We start from the raw sequence: 26036 nt of genomic DNA, 5'->3' as shown, positions 1-26036 counted from the left end.
CCCCATCACAACTTGTGGCCCAACAGCTCCTCAATGCACAGACTATTTTCGGCCACGCTTGTGCCCATATTTGTCCCTCCCAGAGGCACCTGCCAGCCGTGATGACCTCCTACGAGGGCTGCTGGTCACAGAACTCGAGAGTGTGCTGCTATCGGAGGCCACAGCAGGGTTTGTTGCTGGCACATGGCCCATGAAAGCCTCCTGGGTGACCAGCATTGTCTCAGCAATGTTAAACATAATGTTGTTGCCCTGCCAGAGCCGCCATGATGTCACCAGGTTTGTTGTGGTAAACTGCCCAAACGCACATAGGAGGCGGGGTACAGAGGTGACAGTGCTCTACCATTGGAGATGGGCCTCCTCCTGTTGCAGCCTTGCCTCCTGGAGCTGTTGCTGAACAAGTTGTGTCGGACTGGCCTGGGTACTCTTCAATGCACTGTAGGCGAGCGCTGTGTTCCTGGATGGAAGGTGTGGGGGAGCGCAACGGACTGTGTAGTCCCGTGGAGCTGAATGTGGCCAGCTGTTCTGGAGTGGTGTTGCACCCATCATTTGCATTCTTGGGTTTGTCAGCACCCTGTTCTCCTGGTGCACTTTCGATGCTAGCTGTGTCATTGACGCTGTTTGGCCCACAGGCACTAGTGGGTGCAATGGAAGGGGGTGCAGGTGTATTCGGCGTTAGCACATGCTGGACTGCAGGAGCAGCGGGGATGGTGGTGTCTGTGTCATCGTGCACCGTCACCATGCCAGATGCTTGTCTGCCGGAGGTGCTGGCAGTGGTGTCCTGGGATTGCCTTGTATGCTGGCCTCGTGCAGTCCCCCTTGCCGTTGGCTGTTGTGCTGAGTCACTGTCAGTTGATGTACCTGTGGGGGAATGTAGGACATGCTGTTAGTCGTGTGACAGGATGTGAATGGGGCAGTTACATGCAACGCACTCCTCATGCTTCATCCATTTGCAAGTACACACATTGATGGGTGATGCACTCAGGTGTGTTGCTCACGGCTTGCACACAGTTGCACGCTGTCTGCCTGTCCGGGTGGTGCTGTCACATGGCCGTGTTGGGTGTGGTGGAGTCAACGGGTGGATGTGTTGTATGCCTCTAGGCCCTAGCTGTTGGGGGGTTGATGGTGGATGTGTTGTCTGCCTCTAGGCCCCGGCTTGGGGGGGATTGATGGTCGATGTGTTGTGTGCCTTTATGCCCTGGCTGGGGGGGGGTGGGTTGATGGTCGATGTGTTGTGTGCCTCTAGGCCCTGACTGGTGGGGTGTTGATGGTCATTGTGTTGTGTGTCTTTAGGCCCTCGCTGGTGGGGTTTGATGGTCGATATGTTGTGTGCCTCTAGGCCCTGGCTGGGGGGGTTGATGGTGGATGTGTTGTTGCCTCTAGGCCTGGCGGGGCGGGGCTGGTCTCCCTTCATTCACACTCACGGCTTTGCACTCTGTGTACTTACCGGCCTCACCAGGTGTGCCTACTCGACCTCTGAATCACCTACTCCCTCAATCCCTTCAAGGTGCATGATGGTGCTGCACTTCTCCTCCCAGGTTTGGAGCTTCAGTGGGGAATGTGGTCTACCTCCGGTGCCAGTGCTGTGCTGCCTGTGTGCTGCCAACAGGTTACGGACACGCAGCCACAGATCGCCCCACAACTTGTGGCAGTCCTTGACCGTCCGCACTGTTATGCCCACAGCTGTGCACTTCTGTGCAGCCTCCGCCCATATCCCTTTTCTCCTCTGCTGCGTTCTACGCCTCTGATCTGCACTGAACAGTGCTGGTGCATTCTCTATGATGTGCTCCACGAGCATGGTCAGCTCTGCGTCGCTGAAGCGCGTTTTCCGCTGCCGGATGGCTGGGATCCTTGATGTCATGGCAAAAGCTGGATTTCAGCAATCACAGGAGCTTTGTGCCTTGTGGTTGCAGAGCATTGCAGTGGATTGAGCTTTTTGTAATCGCTGCCGCTGCCATTCCAGTTTTCGCGATCGCAATATTTCCGGTTCCGGTATTTCCACATCCGCTGATTCCGTCATGGCCGTGGCGGATACGGATGTTGTGCTATTATGTGGCCCGGTGATTCTGTATCCGTGGATGTTACCGTGATGGCGGTGTGGCCGGTTCTGCACTGGTCGGCAGCGCACGACCGACAACCCATGATTGTGCCTTGTTTCCGCATGCTTGCGGTCGTGGAAACGGTATCACCGCCATCACGGTAAGACCGGATTCTGGACCTGCTAACTTGTAATGAGGGCCATATGATATGATATGATATGGCATTTGTAACGCGCCTATACACAAGTGTTTCAAGGCGTGACGAGGCAGGGAGGTGGGAACAAGGGGAAGACAGACAACGATCCTACTAGGCCAGGTATCTTTCAGACCAGACAAGTGCAGGGGTAGGGGAAGGGAAAAGTGCAAGGGGAATGGGAGGGGGAAGTGCAGTACAAGTTAGTAGAATAAAAATAAATAAATAAATAGGGCCAGCTGGTGGCAAGTGCAAGGTAAGTGCAGACAAGTGCTGGGAAGGGGGGGCTGTAGGGATACAGAGACAGTCCCGCAGTGCAGGGGATGCCAGGGAGGCAGTGCAAGTGGACAATGGCTGGGCCCAGGACCGAGGTCGGTGAGAGTGGCCCAGTTGCAGATTCAGTGCAATTTCAGAGTAGAATTTAGCAGGGGAGAGGGACAGAGAAAGCAGAAGCAAAGAGGAAGGTTTTGAGGTGCTTCCTGAACTGGAGATGGTTCTCCTCAAGTTTCAGGGAGGCAGGAAGGCTGTTCCAGAGGGAGGCCCCTGCCGCGGAGAGAGATCTACCCCCAGCTCGTTGCTTTGAGATGCGGCTGACCCTGAGGGAGTTGGAGACGGATGAGCGAAGGGCTCGGGAAGGAAGATATTTAGGAAGATAGAGTTGAAGGTATTTTGGCCCCAGTCATTGAATGACTGTGGCCATGCTATGGGTAGAATATGGGGGGATATGTCTGGTGCTGGGGTACCCTGTGACTCTTGCCCTTATGATGATAATCTTTAAAGACTTATACAATTCAAAGATTACCTTCTAAGTGGACAGGTCATGGATAAAAAGAGCGATTGTGACAGGCAAAGCATTTATTTAAAAAATAAATGTTACCCTGGGATATTATTTTTTCCACTTTAGCGTCCTTGGGTGCTGGATTGCAAATCCTAAAATATTGGGTTTTTTGTTTGTGAGTGTAAAGACTGGAGGGGGGTTTCTGTACTCTAGAAGCAGAGAGCACCCCAGCCAAGATTCTCTGTTTGGTAAACGTGGACTAGCAAACAAGGCTTAAGCTCTCAGGAGGTGATGCGGGCTGGTTCTTAAGTAGAGTGTAGTCCCCAAACCCCCACGAAGGAATGTCCACACGCTATATTAGTGATAACACAGTTCTTTATATAAATAAAATTCAAGTTATATATACAGACAATAACAAACTTTGTGCTCATGCAATTCTATCATCGAGATCCCTCGAAGAAAAGGGTGAACAATGGCGTTGAGGCAGCAGCTTCATTCCTGGCGGTGCTCGTCGATGAAAGGTCCTGGACATCCTGTGAAGATGAGGCATACAGTGCACCTCGATGACGATAGTTTGTTGACGCAAAGAGTCAAATGAAGAGCATAGGCCCAGCAAGTGGGTCGGGTCATCAGCGTTTGACATCGGCGATCGGGACTCGACCACGGCTGTCTGTCAAATCTCATCAGTGTCCTTGAGGACTTCGAGTGGTGGGAAACCCACCAGCGTACTATCCATGGTTCTTCAGTGACCTTGACTTTCTTCAGCGGGACAAAGCGGTCTACGGTGGTGAGCAACTGAGTCATTGATTCAAAGTGTTCTTAGGAAATGGAGCATTGCGGCTTCTGTCATCAGTGGCACAGCATCAAGCTGTCCCCGCTTCTGGGCAACACGGCTTTGACAGGCCTTCAGTGGTTACAGCGATCCTCCGAACCCTGGTCGACAATGATGGACTTCGATGGCCTCGATATCTGGGTGCTGTGCTTCGAGATTCCTCCGTGGTCTCCGTCTCTGGTCGGCAGCCTTTCGAAGACTGACTTCCAGGGAGCCTTGGCAAAGGTTAGCTGGTGCACGATGGTCCCTTGTAGCTCAGGAAGAGTTCTCATAACCAGGTCCTTTCTTGGATCAGTTTCTTGAAGACAGGCAGCTTTCAAATAGCGTCAAAGGGAAACAGTAGTAAACCTTCTTCTTCCGGCTCGACTTCGAGATCAAGCATCAAGTTTCGACTTCAGCTTCTGAACAATTTCCATCAGTGGGAGGTCCCGAGATATACTGTTTGGTCTCTCATTCACTCTGCTGGGTCACACTCAGACAACCGATCATTCAGAGGGGCATTCAGGCAGGCAGGCAGACAATCCGACTCACAGTGCATTCAGGCCATTCTTCTCCATCCAGACGCTTACAACAAGGAATGTGGATTGGGACAAGTACCCAGCCATTCAGCCGTCTACACTGCATTCATACTAGTTTCGGGCAGGGATGTCTCAGTCCTTGTGTCACATACCAGATACCAGACACCCATAACATGAAATGCATATTGGTCACACACTCAATTCACCCAGCTCCAACCCCCAAGGGTGTACCCACAACATACAGTCATTGGGAAGGCTCCAGCCAGTCTGGCCTAGACTTCCCAACAATACCATATATGGAACTTCCACCCAACAGCCAGTCAGGGGAAGGGACAAGGTAACAGGCAATAGAAAGCAAGAGGCCACAGGGGCCCTCTTGTCTCCTATCAAGAATCAACTGATGGCAGGGCCTGGGTATCCCAAAATGGAGGATACTCAGAGCACCTGTCAGATTCAGCATGGATCTGCCACCAGCCGATACCCTGCTCTGTGGACCACACACAGGTGTCCTTAAACATACACTAGAGGTACAGGGTTGTACCACCACCCATGGGTGCCATAAGGGTATCCCAGGGATCTGTTCAGCAAACCAAAAAGAGGAAGAGATGCACTTCCAGATGTCCCACAAGGACTCCTGTGCAGAAAATAACACAGAACACACATGATAAAAGGAGTACAGGACAAGGACATGGAGGCACTGTCTCTCCAATGCATGTCCAGACTCACAGTGAGTCAGGCTCAGGTTGGGGTTGTTCCAAGTGCTCCTTTTGTAATTTAATTTTGTAATTTTCTTTATGCATATCTTAGGGTAGGTTACAAAGACATATAATACAGCATGTAGTACAGCAACGAACATGAGACATGTATAGTCACAATTTACAAAATTTACAATAGAGGGTATATACAGGTCATATGCATACTAGGTTTACATTAGCAGGTAAATGCAGAGATGAATCAGAGTATGGTAAGATGTGGTCAGATAACGAGTAGGGCCACTGCTTAATTGTCACTATCCTAAAGCCATAGTTTAGATTTACATTTGAAGGCGTGAGGGGAGGGTTCAGACCTGAGTGTGGAGGGCAGTGAGTTCCATAATTTGATTGCTAGCATCAGTAAGCTGCAACCACCCGCTTTCTGTCGCTTGAACCTGGGGAGGGTGAGACAGTTGGCTTGGGCAGATTGCTGCAGGCGAATGGAGGTGCGGGGTGTACATCGATTGGAGAGGTATGTGGGAGCCTGGTTAGAGAGTTTCTTATGAGTGAGGGTCAGAGTTTTTAGTGAAATTCTTTGGGCTACTGAGATCCAGCCCAGGTTGCGTCTGGTGTCTGAAATGTGGTTGTTTCTTGGAATATTAAGGGCTGCTCTGATGGCGTTGTTCTGGGTGACCTGCAGCTTGTTTAGGTTCCGTTGACTGGTTCCCAGATAAAGAGCATTGCAGTAGTCGATCTTGGACATGACAAGAGTTCTGGCTAAGATAATGCAGTTAGCCATGGAGAGAAAGGGGCGACAAGCGGTAATCAGTTTGCACATGTAGGCAGAGGCAGATGTAACAGAGTTGGTTTGTCTGGAGAGAGACAGGGTGGAATCAAGGTAGATATGAGAGTTTTGGTGTCATTAGAGACCTTGATGGTGTTGCTGTCAATGATGAAAGACTTCAAAGCAGGATCAAGTTTGCTGAGGTGATATTGTGAACTAAGGATGAGGAGCTCATTCTTATCATCATTAAGACATAGCTCATGTTGAGCCATCCAGGCCTGTATGACCAGGTAGACGTCATTCAGTGATTTGGTGTCCGCCAAATAGTCTCCAGTGATAGGGATGAGTATCTGGGTGTCATCAGCATAATTTGTGTATGTGACACCCAAATAGTCAAGAATATGAAAGAGAGGTTTGGTGAACACGTTGTATAGTGTGGGAGATACACAGGAGCCCTGAAGCACGCCGTTAGGAACAGGTGAGGGTTCAGCGGCTGTGGAGGGGGAGAAGACTCGCATAGATATATTGTCGAGGAATGATTTAATCCAGGAACCCTTCTTAACAGGTGCAAATTACTACAATTGCTGATTCTGGGTGTGCATTCTGAATAAACAGTAGGCATCCAGGAGCTTACAGGAGCAATGGTGTGTGGGTACACCTGCATGCACCAGATGTTGTGTGCCGGTCTCTAAACCATCACTACCCTTATCAACACGACCCAAACTTCCACCTCCATCACTATAATGACCTAATTTGCAGGTTGTTACTCCCTGCTCCTGTTCCACCTCCATGGCTGTCATCATATGCAGGTTGGTTGGGCTCTTGATCTTTCTCCCACTGATATAGCACATTGCTAAGACTTCTCCTCAGCGGCAACGGCTCATCCAGGGTGACGTTGAGCACTAAAAGCGGTGTTGGAGCTGAAGCAAAAGAACATAGAACTTGATAATGTCGTAGGTACTCACAAATGATAATCAGACCCTTCCAAGGTCAGTAGAGAATGAATAAGACTCTTCTAAAAGAACATGATTTGGCTGTGATGTAGAGAATACAAAGGACAGTACACTAACCATGCAGTATTAATTATTACAAAACACTGCAAGATGCTATATTGGCATGGCATGTTAGGCAAAAACATAAAATGTAGCTTTCTCTATCAGTGATCATTTGGTTTTCAACTTCCATTCCAATGCCAACGGAGAGGGAATGAGACACTTGCAATGGAAAGGGCTCTAATAGAAAGCAGACAGTACTGTACCCTCATGCAGTTTCAAACCATTCAATTAACAATAACAATTGGAAGATTCAAGTGACAACTACAGTTCACTGAAAAGGACATTCTTCTTTGATATAGGCACTCTCCTTTTTGCTAGGAGATTCTTCTGAGCTTGTTTGGCAACCTTGCTGAGCCTGGTTCTGGATCTAAAGGGTTTGACAAGACTTGTTCACACTGGTAGGCGTAAATTGACAAGATTTATTCACACTCGGAAGGTGTACCATACAAGTTTTAAAATCGAGGGGATCAAATCATGCACAAAAATATACAACATTTGTACACGCATTAAGGTCCTGCATAATACGACCCTTAAAAAGCAACCAACTTCCTGGGTTACTTAGGTCACCATGCGCCTTCTCAAGAACGTCAGAGGTGGCCTCCTCTGTTTTTCCCAAAGAAAATGGTATTACTGGAACCTGCACAGGCACAGAACCTTCGGAACTGCCAATTCCCTTAACCTCTGAGAGCACTCTCATGAACAGCATGAGCGGGTGTCACCTTCTTCAATGGCTGCATGCACATGGGAGGTAAATTCCCTGCTGAATCAATTTTATTAGTTGAGTAAAGGGAATTTTTCTGGAGTCTTAGTCTCCTTTTGGACTTAATGCCAAAACTTCAGTCAATCGACTATGACTCCCGCGAGTGACCGGGGATTCAGGTGGGGATGAGGTGTTTCTTGTGATGATTCCATCCTACCCATAGAGATAGGGGAGTTAGACTGTAACACCATGTCAGTGGCAGCCTTAGGAGGCAGATTCGTATTATTCAGAGTATCAGCCCTAGTAACTGGCATTATTCTGACACAGTAAGGGCAGAAAGAAGCACTGTGGCCACAAAAGCAGCAAGGCTTACCATCAGCAAATGTGTTCTTGGCATTCTTCCCTCTCATGTTTACACACTGTATGGCCCATTGTCACTGTAGTAGGCATTACATCACATAAATGCTTTTTTCTGTATGAAGTGCCACCATGAAGTACCATGATGTTATGTTGTGTTGTATGGGGTGCAAGGGTTCACCTTGGGAGTGCAGATTTAGACTCTCCCTGCAATGCCATATAGCCGTGATGGCTCGAAAAGGCCACTATGTGAACGAATATTGTGCTGTAGGATTCAACACTCAGCACTGAGTGGGGGTTGAATGGATGGTAGATGGGAGGTGAATATGACCAATTTACCTCTACCCTGCAGGAATACGAGGGTGAGTAGAGGCTAAAGCACTTAGTCAACCCTCACACTTTTCAAACCAAGAGCCAGCACAATCAAAAAAGTACACAGTGTTCCCGTTACGTCCTGCATCCCAAGATACCACCACACCCGACACCAAACTAACCACATGGGAGACCAAAAGTAGAAAGGTATAGCTTGTAATTAAAGCAGGAACCAAACGCCTGGGTGGACTGCTCTCCCCACCTTGGACCTGTTCATCCTTATTTACCCGTTGAGAATGCTATGTACCATTTTTCTGTGAAAAATAACAGAGACTGTTACACATTTGTACATTTTTGTATTATATATATTTACTATGTTTTTGCTTAAATGTGATGCACGTTAATATATGTAATATCTATAATAACCAACAGATTAATATTTGTGAATAAACAAATATTGGTCTTCCTGAAATTATTGTGAAGATCATTTGTTATGAACAGTACTACATAGTATCAGGTTGTAGTAATAACCCTTTTAAATCTTCGCTGCAGACATACTAAAAATTGTATTAAGAAAACAACTACCTTTAGAACTAATTGTAAGAAATGTTTCCTAAAATACGTAGATACACATCTTCCCCTAGAAAACTATACCTACTGACTGTCTAGTTACAGTACCTTGAGTGTGCAGGGGACACGAGGGGTCCACGTTATGTGGTTACCCTCTCTTCCTTTGTCATCTTTATTTACTGACGGAATGGCTGGCCCACTCTCCATCACTCACATTGTATTTATTTATTTATTTATTTATTGAGCATTTGTTAGGAGCTTATACAACAAAATGGTGTTTCCAAGCACCACAAGGCAAGTGGGGAGGGAGCAATTGGAGTAAATACAATTGAAAAAGACAGTAAATATAGAAAATGTGGTTCTACCAGGCCTGGTGACATTCGGACGTGCAAGGGCATCCAGGTCTAAATAAGGCAAGAGGGGGCAAGTAAGGGACAGGCAATAAAAGTGTAAAAGTTCTTGGAATAATGGCTTCCTGCTAATGAGGCAGTTTTGGTCTTTCGTCCTTGAGGGTCTTGTTACACCTTGCAGTCATGTACACTCAGGAAGGAGCGTGTCTGTCATGCATTCTATAGTACTGTGACGCTGCTGGCACCAGCCCAACCTCTCCTCGTGCAAGTCCTCAAGGAAATGGGAGAAACACATTGTTAGAGCTGGTAACACACAGGTACAGTTAAGATATATTCCTCCTTCACCTTTTGTGGCAATGCAGGCCAGGGTAAGACAATACTCTCAAGAGTGGTGTGAATGAGAAACAGTAGCAACCCAAACATTCCAACATAAAGGACTGTCCAATTAGGTGTATCAGATAACAATAATATGTCATCTCTCCCCAAGGGAGAGCCTTTCCCTGTGAGGCTAGGGAGGTGAGCCCACTCAGCAATACCCTTCCTCGGAGTAAAGGCAATTGGGACCTCACTGGGAGAGGCTCTGCCTTTGGGGACAAGGACTGTCATTCTGGTGAAGAACTCCCTAGGAGCCATACCAATGTTACACTTGTACACCCTTTCAGTCAATAGAAATATAAAGAATATACTAATATGTGTTACTGTAATCAAGAAATACTGTTTGTCTATTTAAGAGAAAGAACACATCATACTGAGAAGAAGAGAAACCTAGTTGGAGGAATACAGATTCATCAAAAGGACTGCAACGTTGCACCAGGGATGGCCCACAGAAACACAATAAAGGAAAGTGATGGAGACTGGGGGTCGAGAGAGGTGGCCCGTGAGATGAACGTTTTCTCGCAGGCATGTGTAAAGGATGAGCAGCGTCCTATTCCAGAACGGAATCTGGAAAGCAAAACTGACATGGTGCGTCAGCCACAGAAGCAGAGGTGCAGATGCACCAGTACAGATGCACAGCGTACTTACTGGAAGAAGGAAATAGGTGATGGCATGACCGAGAAGCAGAGGTGGACCCACTCTTTGTTGTTACAGTGTATTTACTGTAATCATAGACACCCACGAGGCCGTGTCTGTAGCCCTACGACCATTTGAAAATGGCCGACTTGCCCACAATTCATTATTGGGAGCTGGCGCCTCCACGCATCTGAGCAGCTGATTGGCTCAGCGACGTGAATTACAAGCACGGCCGTGACCGGAGGCAGAATCTGGCCGCACACCTCAAAGGGCCGCGCTCTTTAAGGGTCTGTCTGCAGCTGTCCGCGATGGTCCGTAAAGCAGGTGAGCAGTACCAGCCGCTCTGCACGCCATTACCATTGACATGAAGTACACCTGCTAATCCGCCATCTACCACCACCTCAATAACTTCAGGTACTAAGATCAAATCAGTCCAATTCCGCATTACACTGACAATTGGAACACTTGATGCTGAGTACTCTCTTGCAAGTACAATATATTCGCCTAAGTGAACCCGATCATGTTTTTGCCTCAACAAGACTCCTACAGCAACATTCACCTTTATAACTACAGATGATTCATCAATCAGCAACCAAACAACCTTGGGTCCCATGTACTTGCCATAACCCCACTCACCCACTGCACTAGTAATTCAGATTTCTCTCTAACTGAGCCAACGGCCCTTACTAGCTTAATGTGATCCTGATGCCTGCTAATTGTAGTCGATTGCAGATCACGATATTGCTGTTTTCCTACATTTCCAAATGTATGAGCATTCATCCAACGAATGTTGTCTTTACCTCCGTTAACAATCTCAATCAGTATACCTTAGCATCCGCATTGCACTGTACTGCTCATCTTATTGCATTACTGCCATTAGATGCATTGTTACCCTAACTAGCATATTATAGCAACCGCATTCCATTGTACTGCTCATCTTATTGCATTACCACGATTAGTTGCACTGTTACCCTAACTAGCATACTATAGAGACCGCATTGAATTGCACTGCTCATCTTATATCATTAAGGCCATTAGTTCCATTGTTATCCTAACTAGCATACCTTAGCGACCACATTGCATTGTACTGCTCATCATATTGCATTACTGCCATTAGTTGCACTGTAATCCCAACTAGTTTACCTGCACTGCACTGTATTGCTTATTATACTGAATCACCGCCTTAAGTTGCATTGTAATCCTACCCAGTATAACTGCACTGCATTATCTCTCGTGCTGCACTACCACCACCCACTCCCTGCAGATAACACTCTATACACAATATTTGTAACTGGAATCCATACAATACTGCTACAAGACATTCTAGCCCTCATATCAACACCTTGCACTATAGGTACTCATTCTAGACCTACACCACACCTTCACTACCAATATACCATAACCAAAATACTACCCACTTGCATAAACACACTGCATGTAGCCAGAATCCTTTTAAAATAAACCCACCCCACAGCACCCTCACCAGAAATGATAAACTCTGATCTAGACTACCCAGAATATTTGAACCTCTAGCCAGATTAACCACATCTACTAATGCCAGGAAAACTTGCCTTCCACCTAATCTACCCATTACTAAGACTAGCCATGATAACCCTCTGACTCTACCAACACTAGTGAATGAAACCTATCAGCAAAAGGAGTCTCTTTCCATAACATCAGAGTCACTAGATGTCCTAAGCAAGGTGATTCCTATCAAATGAATCTTAACCAATGATGTTCCGCACCTCAAGGGAGCCCTAATAAAAACCTCTTTGTTAGTGGTGCATGCCTTAGAGATAGCAGACCTCATACAGCTCAAAAAGTTTGACTTCCTAGCTATCACTGAAACTTGGCTGCATCTGAGAGCTGGCCCTGCCCTTATTCTTGCCGTTCCCAATGACTACTTCATAATTAGGGCAGACAGGACTGAAGCGCAAGGAGCAGGTATAGCATTTATCTCCAAATCATCACTCTCCATGAGACTAATCCAATCTGATGTCAAATCATGTGAAGTATTGACTGTCAAACTCCCTACAGCCAGTTCCCAAACGCTAACCATTAACCTTTTATATAGACCCCAGGCCCCATTGTGTCCTTTGAAGAAGACCTAGTCATCATCCTATCTGAGAACTTAAAAAACTCATCACAAGTTCTCCTGTTCGGGGATTTCAACCTGGGATACCTAGACCCTAAAGACCAGGAAGCAACCATAATTACAAATGTACTAAACAAACTGGGCTTCCACCAACGAGTCTCACTCCCCACCCATAATAAAGGAAGAAACCTAGATTGTGTGGCTGATTACAACTGTAACACAACCATCATGTCCAGCACCCTCCAATATTGGACAGACCACTACCTCTTAATATTCACTCTAGCAACCAAAATCCCCACCTTGAAAAACATAATTTCAGCCTCCCCAAGAACAACCAGAATTAAAAAGAATAATACTGCCAACGAACTTCTACCTCTTATACTCCCGAAACTACCCTCTCTACCAAATACCACTGATCCTACCACCTTAGTCATGCCTGTAACAAAATAATGACTGAAGCTCGTCTTGAGGAAACAAAACAAAATCTGTGAATCAGCTTGGAGACAACTTCCTTCAGAAGACAACAAATCCTCCCTTAGGAACATTTCCACCCAGTACAAAAAAGAAATACTACTTGCCAAACAAGATAATTACAACAAAGAATTTCACAGGCCAACTCCAATTATAAAAGAACTTTTTGTTATACTAAAGGAACTTGAAACACCCATCCCTGTGCCTGATAACTGTACCAAGGACAAAACTAGGTGCACTAACATACAGGAAGCTTTAACCAACAAAGTAGTAACCCTTCAGAACAAAATTGCAAATAAAAAGCCACCATCTCCACAGTGCCCATCCACCCACAACCCAACTCTCTGCCACATAAACGTTTACAATGATTCAAGTTTTCTAAGTCTCTGTGCTTGGGGTCGAGAAAGTCATCCTTACCCTTATACCCTCTAATTGTCAGGGTGACAATTGCCCTGCCCAAATCATCAAAGATGCTGCCAAAGACCTATCACCATCCATCTCTAAGCTTATCAATGAGTCCTTCTCCACTGGTACCATACCCAGTAATTTGAAGCAATCCTGGGTACTCCCCCTACTTGATCACTTGACCCATCCATTCCTACCAACTACCGACCCATTACCACTGAACCCTTCCTGCTTAAAATATTAGCCAGAGTAGCGTACCTCAAATTCAGAAATATCTTAAACCCAATCATCTACTAGGAGTGCATCAATCTGATTTTAGGCCACAACACGGGACTGAAACAGCCTTGATAGATTTAAAGGCACAAGTAGACTCTCTCAAAGATGCAGGCAAGACTGTACTTTTCCTGTTACTCGATCTCTCGGCTGCCTTCGATCTGGTAGACCATAAAGTCCTATGTCACCATTTAAACTCAGCTGCACACTTCTCGTACGAGGCCATAGGATGAATACAATCCTTCCTAAGCAGCAGGACTATGCAAATCTTTTCACCGTCTGCATCCGCCGATCCCATCCCTATCACATATGGGGTACCTCAGCGTTCATGTGTGTCTCCCTCACTGTACAACATATTCAATAAGCCCCTTTTCGATGATCATGATGATCTTGGTATCACTTTCAGTAACTATGCAGATGATACTCGATCCTCATTCCCATTTCTGGGGATTATGACAAGGATTTGGCCTTGGTGAATAGGGTGTACCTCATCATCCAGGCAAAATATTACTAAAAACAGCATCACTCACTTACAAATGTACCAACAATGCTTTCAGAAAGATTTTGTAGAAATATCTCCAGTCGACCCCCACTAGAAAAACAAACTCAAACTCCCCAACAGTTCCGAGATTCAAACGCGCTAAAGCTTGTCAGGCTCTCAATCTTGCGCAGAGGTAGCACGCACACCTGCCTCCCCGTTGGGTTTTGGCACCTGGCTTGGTAAATAACACAGGCCACCACAACCCGCCGGGGAAAGAGGGTTAGGGGTCACAGGATTGGATAGGTAGGGTGAATTTAGGATTACCGGGTAAGGAGGAAGGAAGGGTAAGGAAAGGGGGAATTGATTTGGAAGGGTTTGAGGGAAGGATCCACCTTGATGTGCCCTGCTGGGGCTCCTGAGACCGAAGGTACTCCGCCCATACACACTCCTCACACCTGCACAAACTGTGGCTCAAAACACTGTGTAGTTAACCATTTGCACATTACATCATATGTCAAAAGCGTTTCTATCACGCTCTTGGTTTCAAACATTTGCTTGGTGCTTCCTATCACCACCCACCCACAATGGTAGCCCCAACTCTAGCAGACACTATAGTAGAAATCAAAGGAGCACTTAGCTTCGTTAGATGCTTCCGGGTTGCATGCTGGGCGACTGCTACAGTTCTTGCCGTAACACTACGGCGGCGAATCGGGTCCTAGTTGCTATTACAGCGGAGTGCCGCTACAAAGGAACCAAAGACAAGTATGAGTTCAGACCATGAATTCCGTTTCTTCACACAATCCACACACACCCGCAATCAGTCAAAACGTCTGTGAGAGCCCATGTTACTTCACATGGCACACATAGTCACGCCGGATCTACAAGCCGACCACTTGGCCTAGCCAGAAAGGAAGCTTCCCCCAGTCCGGTGCTTTCACTGGCGCCAAAATCTGTGGAGTTTCTCCCAAGTCAAACAATATGCACTAGCTGTCTAACAACAGGCGGTTTCCTCTCGTCTATCCATTCGCCCGTAACCAAATACTGAGAAAATTGCACTTATCTTGCCAGGGGCGCGGGGCCTGCAGTATTCACAGACAGGGATTTGCCCAGTGGGTCGCTGCCTGCAGGAGCCCTCTGCCGATGCATCCGCTCCGGTCCATGTCGTTAGCGCAAGCGGAGATCCATGCGCGCACCGCGCGCATGCGCAGATTGTCGGGCGTGGTCCCTTGTAGTTCTTCTGCTCGCGAGCACGCGAGTATGCTGGGACTTGTAGTCCTTGCTACCGGATAGCATTATCTGCTATCCTTAGCCTGCTTCCTGCAATATGGACACAATAGGGTTCTATAATACAACAGTTTATGCCTGCACTGGCACTTACTGGACCTTGACTCCATGCTGGTTACATCTGAGGCAACGGGGGCCCTGACAAAGCTGCAGGGTTCAGCTTTCCAGTCAAAGAAGCCCAATTCTGGAACTCACTGCCTCATCATCTAAGGGCCGACCAAACATACCGACACTTTAGACAAAATATTCTCACGTGGATTAAAGAGAAGGATTGTCAAAGTTAATCATTAGTTCATTATGATTCCCTCGGGTCTGGGGCACATTATAAATAATAAAACAAATAAACAAACATGTTTGTGACACAAGAAGGGAGGAATGGAACGTAGACAGTTTTTAGGGCCCAAACAAGGACCAAAGTGGCAGTTATTAGTTCATTACACCTTGTCGCAGTTTTTGGTGGTTTAACATCATCAAACAAGATGATATGCTGTTGTGGAGGTGGTTTGAGACAAGTTCTAGGCATAGGTGGCTCAGAGTGCTTCAAAGGAGGCATTTGAGCGAGGCAGATGGAAGTGCTCACCAGGATCAGTTCTAGCTCAAGCCAGTTTCGTGACGGTAGGTAACCGTTGGGTACGGTTGGCGAGTGAAACTTTCCTAGTATGGCTCGAAGATCAGTGACAGTTGTAAGTGGTGATCCTTATACTACGGTGTGCGGTTAAATGAAGCAGCAGTTCACAGTCGAGCTCGGTCAAGTCATTGGATAATTGCTGGTTTGATTCGGCGAGTAATATTCCAGCGGTTCGAGTCAAGGTCTGGTAATTAATATTTGATCTGATCCAAGTACGTGACAGGTTCTGAAAGGTAGGATGTGGCATTGAGCTTGTTCGAGATGAAGATACACCAGTTTGATGAGTTTGGTTGAGTGCCAAAGGCAGCATCAATAGGTCCTATGCTTCGAAATTAGAAATTAAGTGAACCACTTTCAAAAGCAGTTAGACACATTTGAGGGGAGGACAACAAGGTTCCTGGCTGTCTGGCCTCTCAAGGTGCTGTGAATCCAAGATGATTCAAAGATAAGGTCAGTCCTTATTCTGGGGCTCCTAGACAAAGGGGGACTGACACACAACTGCGGGGGTTCTTCAGCATAGTAACGTCTTGCATTTCATTGTGGCTGGCAGAAAGGCAAGTCTTTTCCCAGCAACAGTTAACGCCCATTGGTTCCTGAGCATGGCAAGGGGACATATCTTACCTCTTCCTTGGACACGTAGTTCTTATCTCACTGGCTGAAGACTTTGGAAAAATCAACTATCCAAACAGAGGTATGACTTATTGTTACGGTTTAACATGCCACCAGGACAACATTCTCATAGATAAGTAGTTTTTGGAAAAGGGGTGCATATCTCAAATGCAGCCACTATGCCTCAGTAACGTTGCTGTCAGACGAGCACCTGAGACCTCTGAACCTGCTCTGTGCCACTATAGAGCAGGTGCTGCAGGTCAGGCTACTAATCCAGCGGGGCACAGGTGTACTCTATGCTTTTGGCATGGAATTTATGAAAGGGGAATCTGATTAGCAGAGTACCCCTTCAGAGATTGAATTACACATGTAATTTAATTAATTAATTAAAATAAAAAAAGCAAGGGCTCCTATGCCTTTGCCACATGGCGATTCCTCACAGCGAGTGAGTTCAACCACTCATCCACTTTTTTCAGAGGACAATGGAGGTCTGAGCAGCATTGTGCTTGAAAGAGCACATATGTCGCTCACTCCTACTTGCAGTGCATTTGTGGCTGGGAGTTAGCGTGAAGGTGCAGAGGTTTCTACCAAATTGATTAGCAAAGAGCCACCTACCGGTGAAACGATAAACATTGTCCCAGAGGCTGAATCCGGTGTGTATTTGAGATAGATAAGGCCCAAAATTGAATGTGCTGGTGAGGTGCAAATTAGGCTGATACCAAAACAATGTAGAAACGTCGCTTTCAGGAACTATAGGAAGTAAGACCGAATAAGAAGTCCATCCGTGTCTAATGTGTTAAGCATTAAAATGTGCAGCTCATTGATTTGATTAACTTGCTTAAAAATAATTTACAGATGAAGAATTTAAATTATTCTTGTTTGACAATAAACACCTCTCTTAACGAATAGTTTTATGTAAGTGGTCACTTATGCTAAATCTAAAATATTGTTTGATTTTCTGTAGATACCCCTTTATTTTCTATGTACAGATGAAGATGCTTCCAGGGAAAATGAGAATCTCATTGAAACTCGCTTACTATTCTATACGCGCTTAGTACAGACATTATTGACTCTTTGTGATGCCAGAGTCCATAATAGGTTTGGTTTCATTTATGACTTTTTATTTTTCATGATATACATTATTTTTGTCTGTGCATCTAACTTAATGTGGGTGATATAGTTTTATGAATTATGTGATTTTTAAATCTGAGATTTCAAACTAATATTTTCCATTTTCTCTGTTGTTTGGAATTACCACATATCCAGCAATTAAGGTTGTTAGTTTGATCCATTATATTTTGTTCTGAGTGATATAATGTTAATTGTGTCATTGTGTTAATTTCCACTGCATTATGAAAGTTGATATCTTACATGCTAGTACAAGATATCAGTGCATGAAGTAAACATAAAAACTACATCTGAAAGTCATTTTCAGAATCCATCCTGAGAATTTCTCTTTCTGCATCTATAACACACTTCCCCTATTCTCCATGAGTTATGGAAACAACCTCCTGTGTGTGCTAAAATCAAAAATAATCATAGTTGGTGCACCTGGGGCAAACGTCGCCTCTTTGGCTCCCACAGGCACCTAATTCAAAAGCAGGAAACTATGGAGCTGTTTTTAAATCAGAACTATCCTTCCCTCCACTGGTTAAGTCAGTGTCTCAAAACGGTCACCAACAGCTAGCTACCCATGATGGAAATAAATGCTACCGTTGCCTGACCTCTAACACAATTATTATTATTGACCTCTAACACTGTTATTATTATTATTATTATTATTAGTAGTAGTATTGTATTTGTGAGTCTAGGTCTGTATGTGTCTAGATTAGTGTAATAGCATGCATTGTGGCACAATGCAAATGTCATCAACCTGCAGCTGGTTAAAAACTGAGCAGTGCGGGAGAACTTGGCCCTCAAAAGAGAAGCTTTTTAGCTCAGCAATTTTCAGATCACTGCACTTTGTTCCTGTGCAAAGGGTGTTGGAAAGAGGTTAGAAATACCATCCTACACTATGCCCACTCAACATTGATTCGTGATCAGCAGATTCCTTACAATAATGAGACACGCACACAGAGACATAGCTGTCATTGATTGCAAAATGTGAAGCACGCTCTCTCAATCGTGATCAGCAGATTCCTTACAATAATGAGACACGCACACGGAGATATAGCTGTCATTGATTGCAAAATGTGAAGCACGCTCTCTCAAGGGCAGAGAAGATGCCAAGAGCATCACGAAAAGTTCAGCTAAGCTATTAAAACCATAATTTTCCTTGCATCCTCCTAGCAACCCTAAGTATAAGAAATACACACCACCACATATATATATATATATACATATGAACTGAAAAAACGGTGTTAAAGGGTTACAAGTAAAACGGAAAAACCTGAGAAATCCGCCAGTTATGGTAAGCTAAGGAACCATAACTCACGCCACCACCATGCACTGCTAAGACTAACACCCAGGACATCAAAGATGAAATCACAAATGTCATTGATGACATCAGTGATGATATCACATATCTGGGCCACTTGTTTTTGTTCACTGACAATATCTAGGCCAGGTGGTCTTTTCACTGACAGTCAGAATATTAAAATTCAAAAGGTGCTATACATCTAGAGGTTAACCTTGTTGTATGTTCTTAAAGTACTTTCCTTAGGGTTCTGTCTCAGCTCATGGTGCACATACATGAGGCAATAAGCAGGCCTCAAACACACAATATAGTTGTGATCATGAAGATAAACATTAATGTAATTAAACTTTTTTGGTGATGCTGTTTCTTTCTTCCTTACTTTAGTTTATCTGTATGTGCCTCTGATTTGTATGAATAGGGGGTCTTCATATGCATTGTTTGTACTAGCACACGTGTGTAGAAAGTCTTCAATTGTTAGCTAGGTATTAAATGTTTAAAATTACTCAAAAAACTATTATGGTAGCATTTATTATTTTACTATCCAAAATGACAAGATGATAAATATTGTACTTCTATTGTGCATGCTGCATCAATTGCCTATGATTATGTATTATTAGTTTCCTGTATTAACAACAACACTCCAATGTAATGTTTTGTTTAGATGTTTACATTTGTTAATAGATTAAGTAGTTCATGATAGGTCTCCCAATCACCCCTGACATCTTGTCACCAACATTATAAACACAACTCCTTGTAGGGACTGTTCATCAAAATGTATTTCATATGTAATGGCATCAGTGATGTCATCAATGATATTTGTGATGCCATCTTTGATGTCCTGCGTGTTAATCTTAGCAGTGCACAATGCACGGTGGTGGCGCAAGTTAGCGTTGCTTAGCTTATCATAACTGGCGAATTTCTGTGGTTTTTAGTTTTTACTTGTAACCATAACGTCCCTTTAACAAAGATTTGTCAGTGAATTTCACGGGTTTTTACCAGGATATGCTAATTTCTTACAACTTACGAATACCATACTGTCCAATTTAGAAAGTTTCACCTTCAAGCTGTAAGAAAGGAAGGGTTGATTATCCCCATATATTACTACTTGGTCTGTACTCTGTATTATATCATTGCATGTCAGGAGATAGCATGTAGCTTAGCTTACAAAGAATGACCTTTTCTTCTGGAATCGACCTGACCTTCACACCACCCAGGTGAGCTCAGCTGACCACTTGCTGTGGGAAGTAACAGCCCTGCAGCAACAGCGTGGAGCTGGCCTCTACACTGCCATACCGAAACTTTGTTGTCCACCAATCCCAATGAAGCTTGATGTACCTATAGAGAATCGTGACGATTCTAAAGCATATAATGTACTGTATTCTGTATTGTTGGTCAGAGTGCTCTCGAAGCAGCACAGTCCTCTACATGCATATATTTTGATAAAACTTTGTTCTCCTCTCAACCATTCTCCTGGTCTCATTCCCTACTGGGGTGTGTCCTTATTATTATTATTATTATTATTATCTATAATTGTATTTTGAGGATGAGAACCTTCACAGCTCTGTCATTGCCCAACTTCTAGCATAATTTCTAACACTTCTGTACACTTTTTACAACTTGTTCCACTGTCTTTGTGTCCGTCAGCGTTATCGAACGTCTGATGTCATCACAGACTTTCCAGACAGTCTCACATGACCTCACACATGTGCGCAGCTTTATGATGTGTTCACGAACGTTTCTGCACTTCGTGATAGGGTATGTGCCTTGCGGACAGTTTGGAACTGCATGTGTTTACTGATCTAGGACCTTTCAAGCTCAAAATTTTCCACTTGCACAGCTCCTAATCTATTCTTGCTCATTATCCGTTAACAATACAGAGCACATACTTGGAAAAATATTAGCAAATCTGCTATTTATCTTAAAATGGCCTCAGCTATTGCCATCCCTCCTCCCCAAGAGCCACCACCACCACCACCTGGAGGGCCTACACAAAAGAAGAAGTGCAATTCTTCAAAAGACAATCAAGAGGAACAAGAAGATGATGTAAAGGAAGTGCCTACCTCTAGCACCAATAGAGAATCATGAGTGTGGCACTTCTTTACCACTGTTTGGAATGTACAAAAGGCTAAAGCTACCAAAGTGAAATGCATTGAGAACACTGTTGTACTCAGTCGCGGACTACCTGGACAGTACTCCTAGGGGACCACCTCCATGCGCCACCACACCCAATCCAACCACTGCAACGCTCACAGAAAGGCTGTTCCTTTCTTAGCAAGTAGAATTTTGTCTATAATAATGCAATTATGTAGTAAGTGGGTTTTATTACCTACTTATCACCTGTTTCACAGTACACAAAACTCTAATAAGAAAACAGTTATCATTTCAATATTCAACATGGCAAGCTTATGAATATTGCACCTCCATCATAAATGCTGCACACAATGCCTATATTTCTACATGAGTAGCTTAGTATACTGGATAGAACTTCATAATAGAATGCTATTTATATCAACGCATTGCTTAAGGTATGTTCTAATTAGCACTTGATATTTATTCCAATATTTCTTTCCACTTTTGGTCAACATTATAATGAGAATACCTTTTCATGAAAAGTAAATGTACATGTGATGTCATCAGTGATGTCATCAATGACATTTGTGATGTCATCTTTGATGTCCTGGGTGTTAGTCTTAGCAATGCACAGTGGTAGCGCGAGTTATGGTTGCTTAGTTTACCATGACTGGCGAATTTCAGGGGTTTTTCGGTTTTACTTGGAACCATAACGTCCCTTTAACAACGTTTATTAACTTAATTTCATAGGTTTTTATTAGTGCAACTTTACCATAACGTCCCTTTAACAACGTTTTTTCATTGAATTTCATAGGTTTTTATTAGTGCAACTTAACCATAACGTCCCTTTAACAAAGTTTTTTCATTGAATTTCATAGGTTTTTATTAGTGCAACTTATCCATAACATCCCTTTAACACATTTTTTTTATTGAATTTCATAGGTTTTTATTAGTGCAACGTAACCATAACGTCCTTTTCAATAGATGAAGACCACTAGCATCCTAGGTCCTCAAAGTGGGAACCCCAGGTTTGTTTTGTTTGTTTATTTGTTTATTGATTTATATTGCGCACCAGACCCAGGGGTATTCGGGCGCGAAGGCAGAAAGAGGATTGTTCAACTTAGTTACATGTTGCATATAAACAGGGTACCATGGTACAGCTATGGTTACAGTGCTGTAGGCGAGTAGAGGCAAAGGATCATAAGAGTATGTACAGCAGGTTTACAGTGTGCAGATATGACAGAAATAAATGGCAGTTAAAATACAGAAGATACAAAATACAGAGAATACATGAGATCTTGAGTGACGGTAGCGAGATATTAGACATCATGATCTTTAAGCCATTGGATCAGGTTAGATCTGAAATTCTGGTAGGGAAGGTCTTCTCTTAGATTGGTTCGGAAGGAGTTCCACAGTTGTTCTGCTTTAACAGCGAAGCTACTCCCGCCAGATTTAGTGAGTTTAAATCTGGGTACTAGTAAGAGGTTTGAGTTGGCTTTTCATAGGGGACGGGCAGCTGTTTGTCTGGTGAATCTATCTATTAGGTATTGCGGGGCTGCATGGTTAAGGCATTTATGAGTGAGGGACGCTGTTTTAAGGAGGATTTTGTCTTTAGTGGAGAGCCAGTTAGTGGATCTCCTAAGGTCTGATATGTGGGCATTTTTCGGGAAATTTAGTGCAGCTCTCAGGGCATTATTTTGCAGTGTTTGAATTTTAGAGGTGATGTATTTGTTGCTGCCTATGTAAAGGGCGTTGCAATAATCTAGGATTAATGCTCTTGCTAAGGTGACGCAGTTATTGGGTGAGAGGAAGGGCTTAGCTGCCCTGATAAGTTTGCATGTATAAGAGGTAGCTGAGGCCATGGCATTCACTTGTTTGTCAAATGAGAGCGTGGAATCTATGTAAAAACCAAGGGTTTTAACTACTTTGGCTACCGTGATGGTGTTGTTATCAATTATGAAGGAGTCATATTTGGTGCCCAGATTTTTGATGTTGGAGGGGGTGCCTAGGATGAGGAGTTCGGTTTTGTCATCAATCAGGCATAGACTGTGGGTGGCCATCCATGCCTGGATGATGAAGTAGACTCTGTTCACAAAGGCCAAATCCTTGTCATAATCTCCCTTCAATGGGATGAGGATCTGTGTATCGTCTGCATAGTTGGTGTAGGTGATACCAAGACCGTCTAGATCATCGAAAAGGGGCTTTGTGAATATATTATAGAGAGTGGGCGAAACGCACGATCCTTGGGGAACGCCGCAAGTGATGGGTGCAGGGTCTGCAGCTGCTAGGGGAGAGAATACTTGCATTGTCCTGTTGTCTAGGAATGACTGGATCCATGCAACTGCTTTCTGTGAGAAGCAGGCTGCCGAGACCAGCTGATTACATAGTATTGTATGGTCTACCAGGTCAAAGGCGGCAGAAAGGCCAAGGAGTAGTAGGAGTGAGGTCCTGCCATTATCTCTAAGAGTGTCTATTTGTGCCTTGAGATCTAGGAGTGCAGTCTCAGTACCGTGTTGTGGTATGAAGCCGGCCTGTCAGACTCCTAGGAGGTTGTTTAGTTCAAGGTTGTGTTGAATTTGTTGGTAGGCAACTTTATCTAGTATTTTCAATAGGAATGGCACAGGGTTATAGGGCGATAGTTAGTAGGGAAGGATGGGTCCAGGGTTTGCTTTTGAGGAGGAGGAGGACCCAGGAATTTTTCAGGTTGCTAGGTATAGTGACTGTTGTGAAAGAGGCATTAATAAGTTTCGTAATGAAAGGAGAGAGATCACGGACAGCGTCTTTTATGATTTTGGCCGGGCATGGGTCACCCTGGCAATTGGAAGGTTTGCCGGTGAGGAAGACTTTCTCAACTTCTTTAGTGGATACTTTGCAAAAGTGGAAGGGGGTGCAATCTAGCGGTTTCGGAATTGGTGATGGGTTTATGGCAGGGTTTAGGTTGACAGCGATTGGGGCAGTTATGGACACTTTTTTGTTATTGATCTTCGTCTGAAGCATGGTTATCTTGTTGGCGAGGGCATTTTGGATGCCTGTGCACCAGTTCTTGTCCTTGAGGCAGGAATCAGGGACTTGGGTGGGGGATTCGACTTCCTTCAGGATGGCGAAAAGTTCTTTTGTGTTAGATTAAGCTTGAGTGATGCGGGTGTTGTAAGAGGTCTGTTTCGCTAAAATGATTTCTTTTTTGTAGAGGGTGGCTAGATACTTTAGGTTGTTTTTGTTGGTGTCTGATGGGTCAGATCTCCAGGCTTTTTCGCTGAGGCATTTCTTCTGTCTGATTTCTTTAAGCTGAGGTGTGAACCAGGTATTTAGGTGTTGGAGGGGTTTACTCTTCCTAACGTTTAGTGGTGCAATAATGTCCACAGAGGCGAGCATCACTTGGTTGTATATTTCTACCATAGAGGCTGGGTCAGTTTGATCAGAGATTGAGTTTAAAGTGGGGAGAATAAGGGGGATGACATTTTCTGGGGTGATATTTTTCTTATTTCCAGTGGGTGCAGTAGGGGCTGGGGTCTTGTTGTTGGTAGGCATGATAGCTTCTACGGTGAAAGATACCATGTAGTGATCCGACAATAGCTGGGGCATTATAGATGTGATGTTAATTGGGCAGTTATGTTCGGCAATCCAATCAAGGGTCCTTCCTTTGATATGTGTTGGAGCTGTGATCATTTGGGAGAATCCTAATTCCTCAAGAGTGTTATTAATTTGTAGGGCATTGGGGTCATGTGGGTCGTTAAATCCGATGTTGAAGTCACCTAGGATGAGGCTTTGAGTGGAGTTCTTTAGGTTGTCGGATAGTAGATTCGTAAGGTCATTCTCGAAGGAGCCTATGGGGCCTGGTGGGCGATATAACAGGTGGATGATAACGGTTTGATTGTTGGCAATGGTGGGTTTAGCTGTGAGGGATTCACAGGAGTTCGTTTTATGGGGTGAGGAGAGTCTGAGGGTTAAGCTATTCAGGTGGTATAAAAAAGTTTTTCTTCCCAAACTGGTACGCCTGCGGCATCCCGGTGTAGGAAGGACAATCTTTTACAAGATGGCCACCATGGAAAGGGAAGGCAGGGTGTATAAAGAGAACACAACAGGGCATCAGCAGGGGGTGGGGGGAACAAGAGGTTAACAAGGGGTGTCATAGGAGGGGGGGACAAGAGGAAGACATGGGGCTTGAGCGGGGGAACAGGAGGAAGACACAGGGCATGAGCAGGGGGTGGGGGAACAGGGGAGACATGGGGCATGAGCGGGAGGTGGGGGGGAACAGGGGAGACACAGGGCATGAGCGGGGGTGAGGGGAACGGGAGGTAGACACTAGACACAGGGCATGAGCGGGGGGTGGGGCGAATGTGAGGGAGACACGGGGCATGAGCGGGGGGTGGGGGGAACCTCAGGTAGACACTGGGCATGAGCAGGGGTTGGGGGGAACAAGGGAGACACGGGGCAAGAGCAAGGGGTGGGGGGACAGGGCAGACACGGGGCATGAGCGGGGGGTGGGGGGAACGGGAGGGAGACACGGGGCATGAACGGGGGTGGCGGGGAACAGGGGAGACACGGGGCATGAACGGGGGTGGGGGGAACAGGAGGGAGACACAGGGCATGAGCAGGGGGTGGGGGGTACAAGGGGGAGACACAGGGCATGAGCAGGGGGTGGGGGGAATGGGAGGTAGACACGGAGCATGAGCGAGTGTGGGGGAGAATGGGAGGGAGACACCGGGCATAAGCGGGGGGTGGGGGGTACAGGAGGGAGACACGGGGCATGAGCGGGGAGTGGGGGGTACAGGAGGGAGACACAGGGCATGAGTGGGGGTGGAGGGAACAGGAAGGAGAAATGGGCCATGAGCGGGGGTGGGGGGGAACAGGAGGGAGACACGGGGCATGAGCAGGGGGTAGGGGGGAACAGGGGAGGCACGGGACATGAGCGGGGGGTGGGGGAAAAGGAGGGAGACACGGGGCATGAGTAGGGGGTGGGGGGAACAGGGGAGACACGGGGCATGAGCGGGGGTGGGGGTACCATGGGAGACATGGGGCATGAGCAGGGGTGGGGGAACGGGAGGTAGACATGGGACACAGGGCATGAGTGGGAGGTGGGGGGAACGGGAGGGAGACACGGGGCATGAGCGGGGGT

General features: G+C 45.5%; 1 protein-coding gene across 1 annotated transcript in view; it reads right to left on the bottom strand.

Annotated features, from left to right (window-relative positions):
• Positions 1-229: 229 nt before the first annotated feature.
• Positions 230-26036, bottom strand: part of LOC138515341 (myb-related transcription factor, partner of profilin-like) — a 62963-nt gene continuing 37156 nt past the window's right edge. Inside the window, exon 3 of the mRNA XM_069630225.1 lies at positions 230-858. Coding sequence (XP_069486326.1) covers positions 230-858 — 629 coding nt within the window. The remainder of the gene's footprint in view (positions 859-26036) is intronic.

The sequence above is a fragment of the Ambystoma mexicanum genome, chromosome 6q (assembly GCF_040938575.1).
Source record: "Ambystoma mexicanum isolate Mex_15411 chromosome 6q, UKY_AmexF1_1, whole genome shotgun sequence".
NCBI lineage: Eukaryota > Metazoa > Chordata > Amphibia > Caudata > Ambystomatidae > Ambystoma > Ambystoma mexicanum.
This window is presented reverse-complemented; position numbering and strand designations above follow the sequence as displayed.